Source organism: Cygnus olor, chromosome 4 (assembly GCF_009769625.2).
Source record: "Cygnus olor isolate bCygOlo1 chromosome 4, bCygOlo1.pri.v2, whole genome shotgun sequence".
NCBI lineage: Eukaryota > Metazoa > Chordata > Aves > Anseriformes > Anatidae > Cygnus > Cygnus olor.
The window spans coordinates 4,930,386-4,947,526 of NC_049172.1; the positions used below are offsets into that span (position 1 = coordinate 4,930,386).

Consider the following 17,141-nt stretch of genomic DNA (forward strand, 5'->3'; position numbering starts at 1 on the left):
CTTTTTGTTTTACATAACATGTAAAATACCAGATATCGCAAGCTTAGCCAACAAATGGAATTCATTAAAATAACTACACAAAGCTGTCAAGCACTTACTTAGGAATGACTTTATTAAAAATAAAATTACACTGAAACAAATTCTGAAGTAATTTTTAGAAATAAAGATTTTCATCATTCAGAAATAGCCATCCATTTATATAAACGTACATTTTTCAATAAGGCATTTGAGATGCTTCCTCCTCCAATAAAAAAAAAGGGAAGGGAAGGATAAATTTACAATACAAACCAAATCTGCTGCCACTTTGAGTTTACCAAAGATGGCAACACAGTTTTGAAAACACAAACATTGCATTGCTATTGTTTAGTTACTTTTGTGGCATCCTACAACAATTTCAGTGCATCTGGAAGCAATGAAAGGCAGGTCCATATTGTCATTTCCAATAGCATCTTGTATTCAGGCAGACATTGACATGGCTGCACCGTCACATCGCTATTTTGAGCTTGTCACAATACGTGGTGTTTGATTATAGGTAACACCAAAAATTACACCTTCAAAGTGCTATTTGTAGGAGGATAATTTTCAAAGTTGACATTTTAAACTAAATCCAGCAGGCAAGACACGCACAAATATATATAATTCGACATACTAGGAGATTATGTGAATCATCTCTTCTTTGGAATCTTTAAAAAATAACAATAAAATACTAAAGCGCTTTTCAAATATGTCCTCATGATTAAAAGGACAGATATATGTCATTAGTTGTACACTAACATCATTATGTGTTTATAGAGGCATTTCAACAGAAAGATAAATATTATCAGCAGTTAACTTTAGCTTTCAAATTAAGCATTTAAGGATTTCCAGTCAAAAATCCCAACTGTACATTATTCATTGGAAAACATAAAGCTAAAGAAATAAATGTTTATTACTCCAATGAAGTCAGCTTTTAGTGCAAGTTAATTAGCAATGGTAGCAAACTCAACTTCTTATTGTGCAATTTGGTTTTCAAAAATTTCATACCAAAAAACAAACAAACAAAAAAACATCCACAAGCATGGTCTAACCTATACAGTAAAAACTTAGATTTTATAAGAACTGGAAGTTCTCACAAAAACAGTGGGATACCAGACCAAAAAAATTCATTATTCAGAAACTAAGCCATTGTGTTATTTACACCAGCTAAGGAAAAGCTTAATTGAAACCCAAAGTATCTTACAGTCTTTGCTAGGCACGAGTTGGCTTTAAAACTTTGAGTTAAAAAGTGACAGAAACAGAGCAATTTAAAGCTTACGGATTGAATTTTCTTTTGCAATTTAGGTTTACATCCTGCTACAGAATTCCCAATTTCACTTCACAGTCTATTTCACATTCCAGTTTTGTAAACTTGACATCAGAAGCACTGCTAGTATTTTCTATATTTCCAATAAGGAAAAAAAATTCCTTAGAATACATACGTATTTATTTTACCTAATATGAAACTCTGATAGCTCAAACGGTATATAAAGAGATTTAAGGATTGTTAAGAAAATTATGTAAAGGTTAATTGTTACACATCCCTCAGACTACTTTAGACATTTGAGAGATCTTTTTATTTAAATGGCTTTACTGAGTGCCCCGTTCTGAAATACCTAACAGGTTTCCCTGATGCTCGTTCTGACAGTGGTCAACAGCACCAAAATTCTGCATGAGAAAAGAGTAAGGTCCTGTCATATTACTTTTATATGTACTACAGATCTTTTTACTGCATTTGGAAGATACCAAAGAGACATCCTCTACAGTCAGACCTCATGTTTGTCAGATTCCTCATTTTATATGCCTAAGTGTTTAAGACCTATGTCCATAGTGTCATATTGATGCGCATTTGACGCAAGACTCCAGTTCTCAAAACCATAAAGGTTATGGCAGCACTATCCTCACTGCCCGTACAAGAAAATCCTGAGTGCAAGCCCCAACTTCAGGATTATCCACGCAGAGGTCTCCCTGGTGAGCAGGCTGTTGGTCTCATCCAGGCTGCAGCCAGAGAACAAACCATCACTTCTGACGCGGGGATAACAGCAAATGCGAAGTGACAGCACAGATGTAGCCTCAAGTATCTGTTTGGCACCAGAGAAAACAGACTTCTGCTTTGTGTTAGGGAAATCAGCTCTTATGTTTAGGAATAAAACATTTGTGCCCAGAGGCTGCACACTCCTTTCACACCCCCAGGTTAAGAACGTGGTATGTCCAAGGATTTGTTTGACCTCCAAGTGAGCCTGGCATGTGCTTTTTTTTTTTTTTTTTTTTTTTTTTTTTTTTTGAGTTGGTACATGCACGTCGTGTTTACAGTGAGCCCTGATAGTCATGGAAGTTTGGATCCAGGAATCAGGACTGATTTGATCCAGTCTACACCTATGACTTCCTCACAAGAAAGAATGCTCCAAGGTTAAAACAAGTGTCATTTAGTCCTTTGAAAAAAAGATTTGTTGTTATTTAGGCTCTGCTAGAATGTTTCTTTATACAGAAAAGGCTAATACCCTGTTAATCGTTAATTCTTCTGGTATTAGACGATGTCCTTCACATATTTGGTAAGTTAAATGTTCACATTCTGCTTTTAGCAAAATAATAATCATTATTCATTAAAGTATCAACAGATGTTTTGGACCATTATTCCATAATTAACATTTGACAAATGGACGGTATTAGCTTAACAGACAGAGGGCTCAAGCCCAGCAAGTTTTAATATCAAATTGCAAACTATATCGTCAGTTCATCTGTGGAATGCAACAGCTAACCAAAAGAATGTTTTCTTTCCAGAACTGTAAATGGATCTTTCTCACTGATATGAAATGAAAGCCTACGCAGTCACCATTTTTCTGGTAAGAAATTATCAAAATAAGCTGGAAAGAAAATAAAGCTGGAATTAAAAAGTGCAGTATTTCCTTGTTTCATCGTTTGTGACACTGTATCATCTCTTCAAAGCTATTACTTTGAACGGACATGGAGCTAAGGTTAGACCAAACCTTCCCTCCATAGATGGTTTTGTAGCATTTTCAGGGTACACAAAGGTAAAACTTTGCATTAGACTTGCAAAAATTAAGAACAGCTCCATTTTTGCCAACTGCTCTCCCATGCACACACGTTTACCTAAAGAACAGTTAGAAAGAGATGTGTTACTGTTTTATGCTGTTGATCCATCTGTTAACACACATGCAACTCCTAGTCTAGCATATCCCAAACACAGAATTGCTCAAGCTATGAGTAAGTTACAGACTTCCAAAGCTTTGGTCTCCAGTATTTGAGTCTGAATTTTGCTTAGGTTTACTGCTTGATATAAACAGCATTTACATCCGTAGGAAAAGTATTGTCAAAGTAAGATTCATCATTTCCCATTTCTGCCTGGCAACTGTAGCTCTGAGGAACCCAACCCATTTTGCAAGCCACCAAATGAAATAATAAAACAAGCTCTGTAGTAAGTCCTGCGAGTCCTTTTAAATCTCACACCTCTGAGGCCCTATGCTTGAAAAACACCACCACCCCCAAGCAGCTAATGACTGTGTATGGATATCTTACCCATTCCAAAAGGAATGAATGCCTCTTTCTTAATTAGCTGGCCATTTTCATCCAGAAATCTTGTTGGCTGAAAGTCATCTGGGTTCTCCCAAATATTAGGATCTCTGTGCACTGACCACAAGTTGGGCACGATCACGCTGCCCTTAGGAATAGTATATCCCTGCAGCACTTTAAACAAAAGCACAAAGACAGAGGATCTGACAAACTGCTAGAAGCAAACACAGATGACTTATTAAAAAAGAAGACCAGAAAATACCACAAAAATTAGACAGAACCCCAGCTGTGGGTTGCAAATGTAGCAGGAGCTTGAGGCAAAGGTGACTGCTGCTAGCCTTGCCAGGTCAGCATCACGCAGGCCAGAGCAGCTAGAAAGACACCAAGCTAGGGCAACAGCTCCCTGCAGGGAAAAGGCAGCTGAGAAGCCTCAGTCATGTTACTCTTCTCCAAGGCCTCCTTCAGCGTGCCAATACGACAGCTGCAGCAGCAGTCAGAAATGCACGCTGCTGAATGGAAGCGTTGTGACCCAGTTTCCTCCCGATCCTGTGCTGCCACAGAGCCCCAGCACAGCGAAGATGGAGATAATGAAGAGGGATGGGTTTTGAACTGTAAGCACAAAAGGGTTTTGAAGTGACTAGCCTCATTTCAGCTTGCTGCACCTCACTGTCCTGCAAGCAAAAACATTAAAAAAGCAAATCAATTCAGTACTGGATTTGAAAGCCAAGTACTGCTACCTCCCACTGACTTAAACCAGTTCTCAGCTATGTTTACAAAAATATAGCCAACAAAGAGACTTTGAAAAGAATATTTATTATAGTTTTCTGTATGGTACATGCCTTTCAGCTTTAGCAAACCAGCTACTTGGAATTAGTTTTTTCAGACCTCTATGTCAGATAGCCAAAAACAACTCTGCTGTTCAGATACAAAGGTGGCCTCTCAGCTTTTAACTACCACTAAGCACATTAGTTAACACAAACTGACCTCTGGAAAAGAAACTCTAAATTAGAAAACTTCTGGATGTTAGGTCAGACATGCTGCTTACCTAGGTGAATATCTTGAGCCCACCCACTCTCTAAATGGCATTTTACATACTTAAGTTACATGTCTCAATACATAAATGAGGCCTTTGTAAATTCTCACCAGATGTCCCATCAGATTTTTCACCCACAAAAGAAACACTGTACTAACAAGTCTCTACAAATGCTTACCAGTGGTTTCTGAAGCCATTCGAGGAATAGAAAGGGGAACCACTGCAGTCATCCTCTGGACTTCCAAAATGGTTGCCTCTGTGAAGGGCATTTGAGCCTTGTGGGTAAGAGAGGGAACTTTGTCACGTCCTAGAACTGCTTCAATTTCTGCATGAACCTTCTCTATTCAGAGGGAGTGAGAAAAATAAAAAAGATGCACAATATGTGAGAAGGCATAATCTCAATTTCACTTGTCAATGCTTCATTGTTTACACAGATTTGTCAAAAACGACTGCAAGACATGATTTCCTAGCAGAAATAGCTATGCCAGCAGAAGCCTACAGAACAGTCTCATTTAAGAAAGAAACAACCAAGCACGACCAGAATTAAAAAAGAACAAAGATAGACTGCATGCACTGCATGCTCCAGCTGGTCTCTGGTCCCTGAAAAAAAGTCAGTTCTCTAAACTGGAAAAGGTGGTGAAGAGATGGGCAAGATTTCAATGCAGTTGCTTTGGATACTCCATTCTGGAGCAGGTATTCTGGTGCTGTTACTGCATGCATTACAGACATGCAACTCGCTCTTGCTGTTTCCTACTTTCTGTTCACAGAACCCAAACTCAGCTACTTCCCAGTTCCCCAGGAAGGCAACAGATGTTCCTTCCCCCACACAGCCCTTCTGCAAAGGAAAAACATAAATTAATGAGCTAATCTCCACTCTCATTCCTGTAAAGCAAAAAGGGTCAAAGTATTTGTTTGTCCCTTTCTTCTCACTAAAGGCTCAGCACAAGAAGTTCTATTAAAAGAAGTTTCCAAGATGCAAGATTTCCTTTGCCCTTGGACTGGATTCTGCTGCTTTTATTCCAGGGAACTTGGAATGTGGCTACACAGCAAAAGACAATCTTGAAAGAGGAGAAGACACCAAAATTAGCCTTTCATCCAAAATAAAAAGTCAGTTTTCATGTTCCACCCTTGATATCCTGAATATTTTGTGGTTGTCCAGCTTCCCTTTTCCAAGATATGGAATCCAGGCTTCTGAGAGTTCAAAGTTTTTGCTCTTCTCTCTCCCTAGTGCCGACTCCAGATTAAATAAAAGCCCAATGCAAAAAGTTTCCTGGTTTCAGAGACAGAGAAGCACCCCAAAATGCTGTATGGGCTGTGTTCAATGAACATTTGCTGCCACCTATTGGGTTTGCTAGGAAAAGAAGTTCTCCTATGAAGAACACACAACAAAAAATTACCTAAACGGTAAGAGGTCTGTTAATGGTGTGGCCCTTGGGTACCTGCTCCACTACACTTCATGTATTTAAAAATCTCACAGATCTTCAGAAGTCCAGGGCCAAAACCAAGTCAGGAAACAGATCGAAACAAAGTACTCCCTGCTGCCTCCATCCATGCACACGCAGGAGTGAGTATGCACTCACACATATCCCTCTTCTCTTTCCCATGTAAAAAGGAAAACTGCCTTCCACAGACAAATACATACTTCCTGATTTCCCCCCACCCCAAACAGCCCTTCATTGCCTTTTCAGAAAGTATCTGTCTGCATCATTCTCTACTGCTGGAAGTTATACATTTCTTGTATTTCCTGTAGGAAGTAAGACAAACATATTGACATGGAGAATAAAAAAAAAAAAGAAAAAAAAAAGCAACACCACAAAACCCTTCCAGATATCACTTGTGTAATTTAGAACATATCTAATTCTTGTAACTGCCTATCAAGTCAAGCAGTGATAACCCAGGATCATTAAAAAAACAGAAGAATGAGCCCATGTGATACTGTTTCAAATTTGTCCTTTGTGAACCTTGTCTGCCATATACTGAAGTGATACCCTATTTTGCAACCTTTGCTCAACAGTTTGTGTTGACACAGATTATTTGTACAACAAACTATGATCTTGACCTATTTAAAGAGATTATTCCAGACAGATAGGGGCTGTAAACAATATCTATTTGCTAACTTGTAAAGCAACTGAAGTACCTGAAAACCTCAAAATCTCAGGTACTTGATAAAAGTATTCCTGGTTTATATTGTTCTTAAATAACTTAAGTTCTACCCTTCTTCCCTCCAGGTTAGCAAGAAATCTTGACAAAGGGAAAATGCTTCACTATTATAAACTGAAGTAGAATTACCCAGGTAGAACCTATCCATCTTGCCAAGGTTTCCATTCTGCATACACCTGACAATCCGTCTAGTGGAAAGTACTTGCTATGTAGGACTTTAGAAGAAGCTTTTAATAAATTAATAAATCATTTGTTTTATTTTGCTTACATTCAACAGGTTAACTTTGCTAAACAGTACTAAAAAATGTTGTCTTTCCAACTACATGTGCTGTACCAAGATGTAGTACAGAAAAATAGTTAACAAAAATTAATTTTAAGTCTTTGTTGATGGAAACTTAAGAAATCCTGAAATATAACTCTAGCAACTACTATTTTAATATTGTAATGTCTCCAATACCACCGGTATTTTTGATATCCACAAGAAACCACAAGGTGTTTTGGACAACTCTATCACAAATGGTAACTTGATTACAGCACCATCAAATAATCTGGGTTGCAAGTAACCTCTGGAGGTTATCTGATCCAAACTTCAATATCAAATTCACCTCATTGAGGGCAGACGTTTGCCTTTTTTCACCCTGTCATCTGCAACCTACCCAACTTCCATAACTGTTCCCAGCTGATAGGGTAAGGCCTTGCAGCTGACATCAACCACCTCCCTCAGCTGCATCCCAGCTGGCCCAGTGGACTTGTGTAAGCCCAATTTACTAATTCGATCTTCCTCTACAGTGGGCAGTGCTTCACTTCCCCAGACTCTGTCACTAGGGTCAGGAACCTCCCTGCTCAGGGAGGCCTGAAAGCAGAGTTTACCACTATATGTTACTACATTGCCACTATAGGCCTGGAATGCCACAATTGCCAAAAAAATGAAAACTAAATAAATAAAAAAGCCAAGGTTCACTTGAATTGCTTGGAAAATTTAAAGTTGTCCCAAAGCAGAAGAAATACATGGACACAGCATAAAGAGCAGTTTAGACAGTTAGTATACAGCATTAACCTAAAGATCATCATACCAGAGCAGGGTACCTGTCTTTCTATATACCAACCTTTCAAGTTGCACATACACGTGTAGTAGCAGCACTCCTAATGACTTCTATAGCGCAGCTGTTTGCTTCTGCTTCTGAAAATCCATCTAGAGTTTTACAGTCTGGAATAAAACACCTAGAATAAACCTAGTCTTACCTTGCACATCTGGATAGAGGGACATGTAGAGCAGGCACCACAAGATCGTGTTGGAAGTTGTGTCTGTGCCTGCGATGAACAGGTCACCAATGATAAAAAATAGGTAGTCTTCATTAAAACTGCTCTCCTTGTTGTTCTTTTGCTCTTCCGCATGGAGGAAGTACATATCAATGAAGTCCCTGGGATTTGCTGCATCCAGCGTATCCCTGTGCTGTGCAATTATTTTTTTTAGAAAAGCAGTAATATCTAATTCTGTTTTTCTAAGTTCCCTGAAAGGCCCGAAGGGAAGGTAGTACAGCCACGGGCAGATGTTGACCAGGATCATATAGCTGTTCACACTTAGCTCTAGTGCGCGGGCCATGTTCTTCAGCATCGTCTTGAACTCGACATCTTCATAGTTAAAACGCCTGCCAAAGGCCATGGAGCAGATAACATTGGACACCGCATTGCGAATAATTGGAAAAGGATTAAATGCATCCTTTCCGTGCTTCAGCATCTCCTCCTTTATGAACTTCAGCTCCTCTATGATCTTAGGCTCTAAACTATGTCTTCCCACTCCAAAATGCCGCAGTGTTGACAGAGAGAATTTCCTTTGTTGCTTCCAGACAGGGCCGTAAGGTGCAAAAATAACACCTGGAAGAGAAAGAAACAGTCTGAAACCAAGCTGTTCTGTTTGCAAGAGGAAACAGTTACCCAGGCCTGCAACCCGTAAGCCAGAAGAGAAGGAAAAGTTACATGGCAACTCTGTCCCAAGCGTTGGGCTAGGAGCTAGAGGAGGAACACAGCCCTCCCAAAACTTCTTTACAGCAGCCCTGGGAAGCCCTGTCGCATGGCGGAGCAGATCTCCACGCTGCAGCCCGTGGAGGAGCCCCCGGTGGAGCAGGTGGATGTGGCCTGGAGGAGGCTGCGGCCCATGGAGAGCCCCCGCAGGAGCAGGCCCCGGGCCAGAGCTGCAGCCCGTGGAGAGGAGCCCACGCAGGAGCAGGGGGTCTGGGGGGAGCTGCCGCCCACATGTGGGGGACCCATGCTGGAGCAGTTTGCTCCTGGGGGATGGACCCCATGGTACGGAGCCGTGTGGGAGCAGTTCTTGAAGAGCTGCTGCCTTGGGCAGCCCACGCAGGCTCAGTTCGGGAAGGACGGCATCCCGTGGGAGGGACCCCGCGTGGAGCAGGGGCAGAGAGGGACCATGAAGGAGCAGCGGAGGCGAAGCGTCAGGGACTGACCACAGCCCCCATTCCCCTGCACTGCTTGGGGGGAGAATGTAGAAGAAGGTGGATAGGGCAGGAGAGGTGTTTTTAGTTTCTCACTGCTCTAGTTTGTTGGTAATAGGTAATACATTTCATTAATCTCCCTATGCTGAGTCTGTTTTGCCAGTTAAGATAATTGTTGAGTGTTCTCCCTGTCCTTATCTCAACCCTTGAGCCCTTTTCATCATACTTTCTCCCCCTCCTTCCCTTTGAGGAAAAGTAGTAAGAGAGCTGTTGTGGCAGAGCTCAGCTGCCCAGCTGGTTGGAAGCACCACATATTTATTATAACCAATGTTTTTTCTTTAGCTATAATCGAAGTAAGGGATACACGTGCTGCAAATACCCAGGGAAGGTGAAGACAGATTCAGAGCCAACCTGACTTGCATCTCCACAATTTTGGTGCCTCTAGGCACACGTTCCGCATAATTACATCATTACGAAACACTATTCAACTCCTTAGCTTCATGTAAATATTGCTCATTTACAAACAGAAACATCTCTTGTTAAACTAACAGACCACACCAGAGGTACCGCTGCAAAACCAAAATACACTACCAGCTACTTCTGATGGACTCCTTGGTTAACCTGAGAATGTTTGAAGTCACCAAAACAAGGGCTAGTTTTGCTTTTGTTCTCCTAATGTAGTGACATCATCAGTTTAGGTTTTTTTTCCCCACAAATAAAACGTTGCTTTATAAAAGCAACATCAATTCTTCTGTCAACAGCAAATCTTAATGCTAAGTTTAAATGTAAGAGAAACGGCCACAAGAAATTGGCAACAGGAAGACGCACCATTTTTCGACACTTAACGTCACCTATATTTCTATTAAGGCTTCATGTTCATAACCCCTAAGACAAAAAGGAGGATAAACAAATAAGAAATCTATAGATAGAAACACAGAAATTTGCAGATACGCGAGACAGCTGTACCCTGAAGGGTCTGCAATCCCAGAGGTATAATAGTTCAATATAACATAAAGCTGGAAATCTTTAAAGCCACATTGTCTGATTACATTATTCGTGGTATTAACAATGGACTGAAAAATATAAACACATGACCCAGTTTCAAAAGTCCTAAACAAAATAAGCAGAACGTTAGGATGAGTCAGTACAAGCTGAGAATCAGCTGCATTTCACCCTCTCTGTACAAACACAATCCTTAGAAAACCTATTCAAATGCCTATTATCTGGCACTTTAAAAACAGAACCAAAAACTTTTCAAATCCCCTTTTTCATGTAAAGTTTCCTGGTAGCACTGGTGTCATCAAATGTGTGGAAGGGCGGTGAGAGAACAGGTTTATCTGGGGCTGAATTTGCCCAATCAATAACCAACCTGGCTTTTCAGGGCTTGGGGCTGGTGTGGGCTGTGGTTTTGTTTGTTTACAGCAGCATAGCTAAAATTGTTCTAGTGTCTAGCTGCTCTTCCCCTTTCCTCCCTCAGTCCTTGCTAAACTTATGGGACCTAAAAATATTCATGCACTGTAAAAATTGCACACCAGTAAGATTTATCTGACTAATATTGCTAAAGCAGTATCCTTAGCCCATCCCTCTCTCTCTTTTTTTTTTTTTTTAATTCATTAAAAAAAAAAAACGCAGCTATGGTACCTGATTGCTTTTTAATAAATACAGTCTAGGTCCCTCGCTTTTCTCTTATCTTAATTGGGGTAATTCTAGCACAGCACAAAATCGAAGATAACAAGTCTCAGGCACTTAACCAATGGATTTTCCTGGCCCTGAAAATAAAAGATAAACCGGTTTCTCAATAGAGTAATCATACTGATAAGCCTCTTGTGCTACCCTTCCCAAACTGAAAAAGGAAAGCAAGTATTCCACAAACATGGAGTTTGTAACGGACCTAAGGATTAAACATGAAGAAACTAACTGCAACATCATCATCCTGTTTAAACTCCCCATGCCCTTCTTTCGCAAACAATAATGAACTCTCTTTGACCTATTAAAAAACAAAAAACACATGGGTATACCCAACTCTGCATGCAGAAGAGCCACCTGCAAACATCTCAGCAACAGTAATGGGTTCAGACTACATACCTAGGGGACCAAACTGCAGTCTGCACTTGGCCATCGCCACCTGGGTAAGAACTGGGGGAGCACACAGTTATTTCACACCACTGCCAAAGTACCTGCAACTTCTTCTCAGGGTAAAGCTGAGATCACAAAGCCACAGGACAACAGCCCAGCTATTCCTTGCAGCCCTGCACGAACACCATTACCGCAAAGAGAGGTAATGCAACCAGGCATTTCGGTCCTTGGGATGCCGTTAGCTGCACGCACCGCAGCGCTGCCATTCTGCATGCTCACCCATTCTGTCTGCAATCCACGCTAAATGTCAGCACGTTCATTAAGCGGTGAACACTGCAATTAAAGGCAACCTAATTCTGCCCTATCTCCCTGCTCCGAGGTACCGCCGCATCCTGCCCATTAGGCAGGGAGATGCTACCGATGTCGCTCAGGAACCTTACGTATTCTTTAATTTTTCCAAAGGAGGGCGAAGCAGGGCCGACAGCCGGGCCCTGCCAGCCTCCCCCCGACCCCAACCCCAACCCCTTACCCTTCTTTCTGGTGATCATGAGGACGATGGGGACGGAGGGGCGGTCGCTGAACACCTCTGCCTTGTGCACCAGCGCCTCCCGCACCGCCCCGAAGGTGTTGAGGACGATGAAGGGGCGGCTGCCCACGAAGAGCCGGAAGATGCTGCCGTACATCTTCGTGAGGCCGGTGAGGAAGACGTGCGGGGAGAAGACGGGGGAGCCCCGGCCGCGGCCCCACACCTCCAGCACCCACCTCCGCAGCAGCGGCGGCGGCAGCAGGGCGAAGGCGAAGTTGCCCACCAGCGGCCAGGGCGCGGGGCCCGGCGGCAGCCCCTGCGGCGCCCCCCTTCGCCTCCGCAGCAGCAGCCAGTAGCAGCCCAGCCAGCACACGGCCGCCAGCAGCAGCTCGGTGGCGGTGGGGACCCGCAGCAGCCACGTCCCCGCCGCCATCCCTTCGGGCGGCAACCCCACGGCCGCGTTCGGCTCCCCCTAAGATGGCGGAGGCGAGGCGTGCGGCGACCCGACCGCCCCCGTCTCCCTCCCACCGCCCGCCCCGGGGCCGGGCTGCGCCGCCGTGCGCTGCCAGTAAAACCCACGGACGACAGAAACGTGTCCGAAGGAGTAGTTTTTGGTGGCTCGGGTGGGGTTTTGGGGGGCGTCGGTGTCTAAAGGCGACCCCAAGTTTTTACAGGGAGCCCAGAAGCTGGCCCGGTTCAAAAATTAAAGGGGGTCTGCGGCCCGCTGCGCTGAGGGTGGTGGTTGCAAAACCATTTATGAAAATACCGACCAAAATCTCCCTAAGGAGGTTTAGGCCACCTATTGCAATGAAGTAGCTCCCCTCTTGTTTTCCTCCTCTTCCAATATTATAATTTAAGTCAGGTTTGAATAAATGTCAGCAGGTCTGTCTCATAAACAGCCAATGATTTCTCACAGCTGGGAGAAGTGACTCACTGTGACTCAAGTTCAAACACCCTTTATCCAAAGTGGCTTTTCTTTTACTCTATTTTTTATTGGCCTTTAGATGAAAAGCTGGAAGTAGACCATCCTTCTTTCCCTTACCAACTACTAAAGCTTATAGGTCCTGTGTAATACACCAAATTTCTCCCGTATTCATATAGCCAAGGACTACAAGGAGCACAGCTCCAAATAACTGCTCTTGATGGACGGATGACCACGCAGAAAGGCTGCGTGGTCCTAGACAGTCCTCTTAGAGGGAAGGTGCCTTTAGTTCTCATCCCTCCCCACAAGAAGAACCTGGGCTTTGGGGGAAGAGGAGTGCGTGGGGGGGGGCACGGTAGTGCCCTTGTCCCTCTGAAATTACACCTCAATGCAATTTCTTCCCTAAACTAAAATTTAATACCTACAAAGGAAGGTGGGTGTTGAAAGATGCTAATGCATGCTCTTCAAAACCCTTTGCAGGAGCATCGGAGATTTTACTAAGTGCTTTTCATTCTCCCTCACGAAAAGAGGAAAACACAGGGCAAAATACAAGTACACCACCTTTAAAAGTGACTACCAACAACAACAACAGAGCAGTGCTTGCCATTGGAATTTTTTTTAATAGTTGAACATTTGAGAAAAGATGACAAGCAGCTCTTGGCCAACAGCTGGACTATATTAAAAAGGTTTTATTGCAATAATACAGAAATTACAGGAATTTTGGACAAAGTTTCAATGGGTCAAGGTCAGGTTTTCTCCCAGCAATTAAGGCAAGTGGATGTAATCTCTTTAATATCAACAGCAAGCATATCTTTTACTAGCCACTGAGGAAACAAAGTGGAAACTAAGAGCACGTTTAAATTAGTGTAAAGCAGAACAGAATGCAGATTTTTTTCATCCATATTTGGCAGAAATTCAGTGGTTAATTACAACATTCACAAAAAAGGACATCTGTTAGAAAGATACAGCATGAGGTAACATGAAAATTTAGCTGAATTAAGGAAATTTGAATCAGAGTCTCAAGAAAAGGTTTATGTTCTGCAGTCTGAAAATAAACTAATCTATTCAGCATAGCTGAAAAAAATATTAGTTTGCTTTACCTTAGTTTTCTTCACATAAAAGTAATCTAGTCTCACTTTTCTCAGCCTTCTCATTTGAGAAGAGACTAAAGAAGTTCTCCTTCACCCCATATGCAATTGAAAGATTGGTTTCAGTAGCACATGGCCACTTCTGGCTTGCTCAGAGGTTAAATTTCACATGAATTTTGTTAAAGCATTTTTGTAATTTCAAGGGACTTTACTAATCAAATGTAAACTTTACTCTGAAATATTAAACAGATGTAGAATATTTAAAAATAACAATTGTTGGAACAATAAAGTCGAAGTTGTTCCAAATAAGATTAGAACCAAATAGCCTCATTTTAAAACAAAATTAACAGCAAAATATAACTGATTACTTTCTTAATAGCCTATTATATCCCTACAAACTACCTGTACAAGCTTTAGCACTATAATGCTTTTCTTGGAAATCAATCCTCCCTAGTCCCACTATGAGTGGGATAAAAAAAATAAACAACTCCCATTTACTTATACACTTAAGGAAAATCCATTCCTCAAACTGTTTTGCCCTCAACTGAGTTATCGAAGCATTTGCTGATTCTGCTTTTAACAGGCAAAATCTTCCTGAAACAAGCAAACAACCCCACCAGAGTAAAAAAAGAAAATCATTAAGTACTTTAAGATTAAAGAAATATGAATTGATTTGAACTAAAGATAACCAAATTACAGAATTAAGGCCAAAGCAGAATTGGAAGTTTAAAGTAAGCCCTCAAAACCAATATAATATTTCTTTCTCAAATTTTATCTTAGCCTTTGAATTCTATCAACACTTAGTAATGACTATATAACAGTCAACAGCCTATGTTGTCAACAGCTACACAGTTGCTGTCTTAACACCTATTTTCTTTAAGTCTGGGCTGTGTTTTCATATGCTTTATTTCAGCTTGTAGGCAACCTTTGGATGTTTATTTTTACAGGCACTTTATTTGCAAAAAACTTTGTTAAAAGCACATTGAAGATACTTGAAAGTTCTCTGAGTAAGACTGGTGCATTGGCAAACATTTCTGTAACTCACAGCAGGTGCTAACACTAAAAATCTGCACTAACTAGTCAAGTGCATGTCACATGCTCACAAAGGCTTCATTTTTGCAGGGTGTTTATGTATGCAGCCATTTGTTAATATTTTTAAAATATTGCACTTGTTTTAGTAAATGAAAAAGATAACTAATTTTATCTGAGGCATCCTGTAATTAAGATGAGAAAGTTATATTCCACTGTGACTTAAAACTGTTGCAGATGACTTCGTTCTCTCTCTGGCTCTTCCATATTTCCTACTACTAAAGCAAGCACTAAAGCAAGCTCTGAGGGAAGTAATGAGACAATACAGACTCTTGTCACTAGATTATCCATCTTAACCAAAACCCCATCTGACTCTGCTTTTATTCTAAGTTTCTGCTTTAAGTGAAATTACTGGAACATTCTTTGGAAATACAGAAGTTCCTTAACATAAATCTTAGAGAAGCTTGTTTGTTTCTTTCTTGAAGTAAGAAAAGGAAATTATTCAAGAGAACTTATTCCAGTATATAAGAGATAGCAGTTTATAACAACCTTGTGGCGCAACTGCTTTAGAGCAGAGGAGCAGAGCAACCTGCTTGCCCATGTGTACCTGTACGTGCATTGCAGATGAAATTTTTAGCTAGTCTGTATGTTCAAGCATCCAGAAGCGGAATGATTATTCCATACTTTCTCATACATAAATCTCACTTATTTCAGAGGTGGCTATAGTAAAGTTTCCAAATATTACAGGCAGTGCTTTCACTACTGCAAGTTGAAAAGTAAGGAGCTTTTGACAAGAGCTTAAGGGTTTGATTTCTCTCAGAGAAAACAGATACTGCTGTCTGAAGATTCAATTTAAAGTGATTAGGAAGCACATTACCCTTCATTATATGCAACAAAACAATAATAACAACAAAAAAATATTCTGCAACAGAAGGCACAAGAAAATTTTCTATCTTAAAAGGTTGTTTGTGAAGTTTTAAAATAGTTATAAAGTGACTTGACTTTTACATAGTCTCAACAGTCTTAGTTTAAAGCTCTTTCACCTTTATTCATAAAGTCTGACTATAAATTGCCTTGATAATTTTGTCAAGTTACACTTCTGCTCTTTAGATATGGCTACATGGTCATCTCCCTTCACAAATATTTTTCAAAACCTTCAGCAAGAGATGCACCTACACTAGATAGTAATCAGTGTTCTTCTCATACAGTTTTGTCCATTTCACATTCTTTCTGTCTTCAAGGCTTCAACAATAGTGGTGAAACTAGAGAACATTTTTCTTAAATTATTAGCCTACGCCTTAACCCTACCAAATAGTTTTTACATTTTAGACCAAGCTTCAAAAGATTAGCCATCCTAAGTATATATGAAAATTCAGTCTCAGACCTCTAGTCTATACCCATATACACTCCTAACTTCTTCCTGCATTTAAAATATTTACAATTATTTTTTTATATAAAATAAATAGAAAAGGGTCATTTATATAAAAAGCATTTGGAACAAGCTTAAAATATAGAGAAATTGCTTTATTGAAAAAGGTGTCAAAACAGCTTTGCTTAATGTTCATGGGTGAGAAGAGAATACCACCTCTTGATAATTTTCTTAATTTAAGAGATTATTAGCACCATAAATTGACAGATTTTTGATTTTAAAAGATGTGTGTTCATGTAAGTAGTCCAAAGTATTGCATAGGCTGACCATAAAAAGTTTCAACTCTTACGTGCCAAGTGAGTAAACCACAGTGGACAAATTTCTTTAACATTTTTACCAGATTCATGGTCAACAGTGCAAGTGATCATGACAAATAGCACCTTTTCAGATAAACTATAAGATGCTTACATTATTGCTTTTTTTTTTTTTTTAAGTACAGCTAGTGCAATATTTTTTTATACAGTGAACGTAGATTGCAGTGTCTTACAAATCACAACTGTAGTATCTCATGGCATACAGCAAACTATAACACTGAGTTGTCACCCACTTAACCAGAATTGCTGACATACTAGAAAGTGTCACAATATCCTGAAAGTTTTACAATTTGAGAGCTAACTCTTGCTAATTAGAAATAGCTTGCATAAAAAGAATGTCCAGTTTGCAGACATCAGTAGAAACTGCAGCACAGAAGGTCTAAAGTAGTACCATATTTTAAAATAGCATTATGTTGCATGTGTTTGTAGAACTGGACCCAAAGCCATAAAAAAACAATTGAAAGTGGCCATATGTTGGTATCTAAGCATGCACACCCCACAGCATTCCTGTATTACCACCTTTGGTTCCTCAGCAGCCACCGACACTTCTGGTTTTCCTAGGCTG

The 17,141-nt window shown here is 40.7% G+C and overlaps 1 protein-coding gene across 1 annotated transcript; it reads right to left on the reverse strand.

Moving 5' to 3' along the window:
• Nucleotides 1-94: 94 nt before the first annotated feature.
• LOC121070209 (cytochrome P450 2U1) lies at nt 95-12,322 on the reverse strand. The gene is made up of 5 exons (XM_040556998.1): nt 11,798-12,322; nt 7,982-8,614; nt 4,758-4,919; nt 3,553-3,720; nt 95-3,126 (listed from the first exon to the last, which is right to left on the reverse strand). Exons 1-5 carry the CDS (start codon nt 12,225-12,227, stop codon nt 2,948-2,950), a joined length of 1,572 nt encoding a protein of 523 aa, XP_040412932.1. The 5' UTR covers nt 12,228-12,322; the 3' UTR covers nt 95-2,947.
• Nucleotides 12,323-17,141: the final 4,819 nt, after the last annotated feature.

Coding starts and splice junctions, on each gene's coding strand:
- LOC121070209 (XM_040556998.1), bottom strand. CDS start 12,227: ATGGCGGCGGGGACGTGGCTGCTGCGGGTCCCCACCGCCACCGAGCTG. Junction 3,721..4,757: donor AATGGCTTCAGAAACCACTG/GTAAGCATTTGT, acceptor TTTTGTTTAAAG/TGCTGCAGGGATATACTATT. Junction 3,127..3,552: donor ATTCATTCCTTTTGGAATGG/GTAAGATATCCA, acceptor ACTGTTCTTTAG/GTAAACGTGTGTGCATGGGA.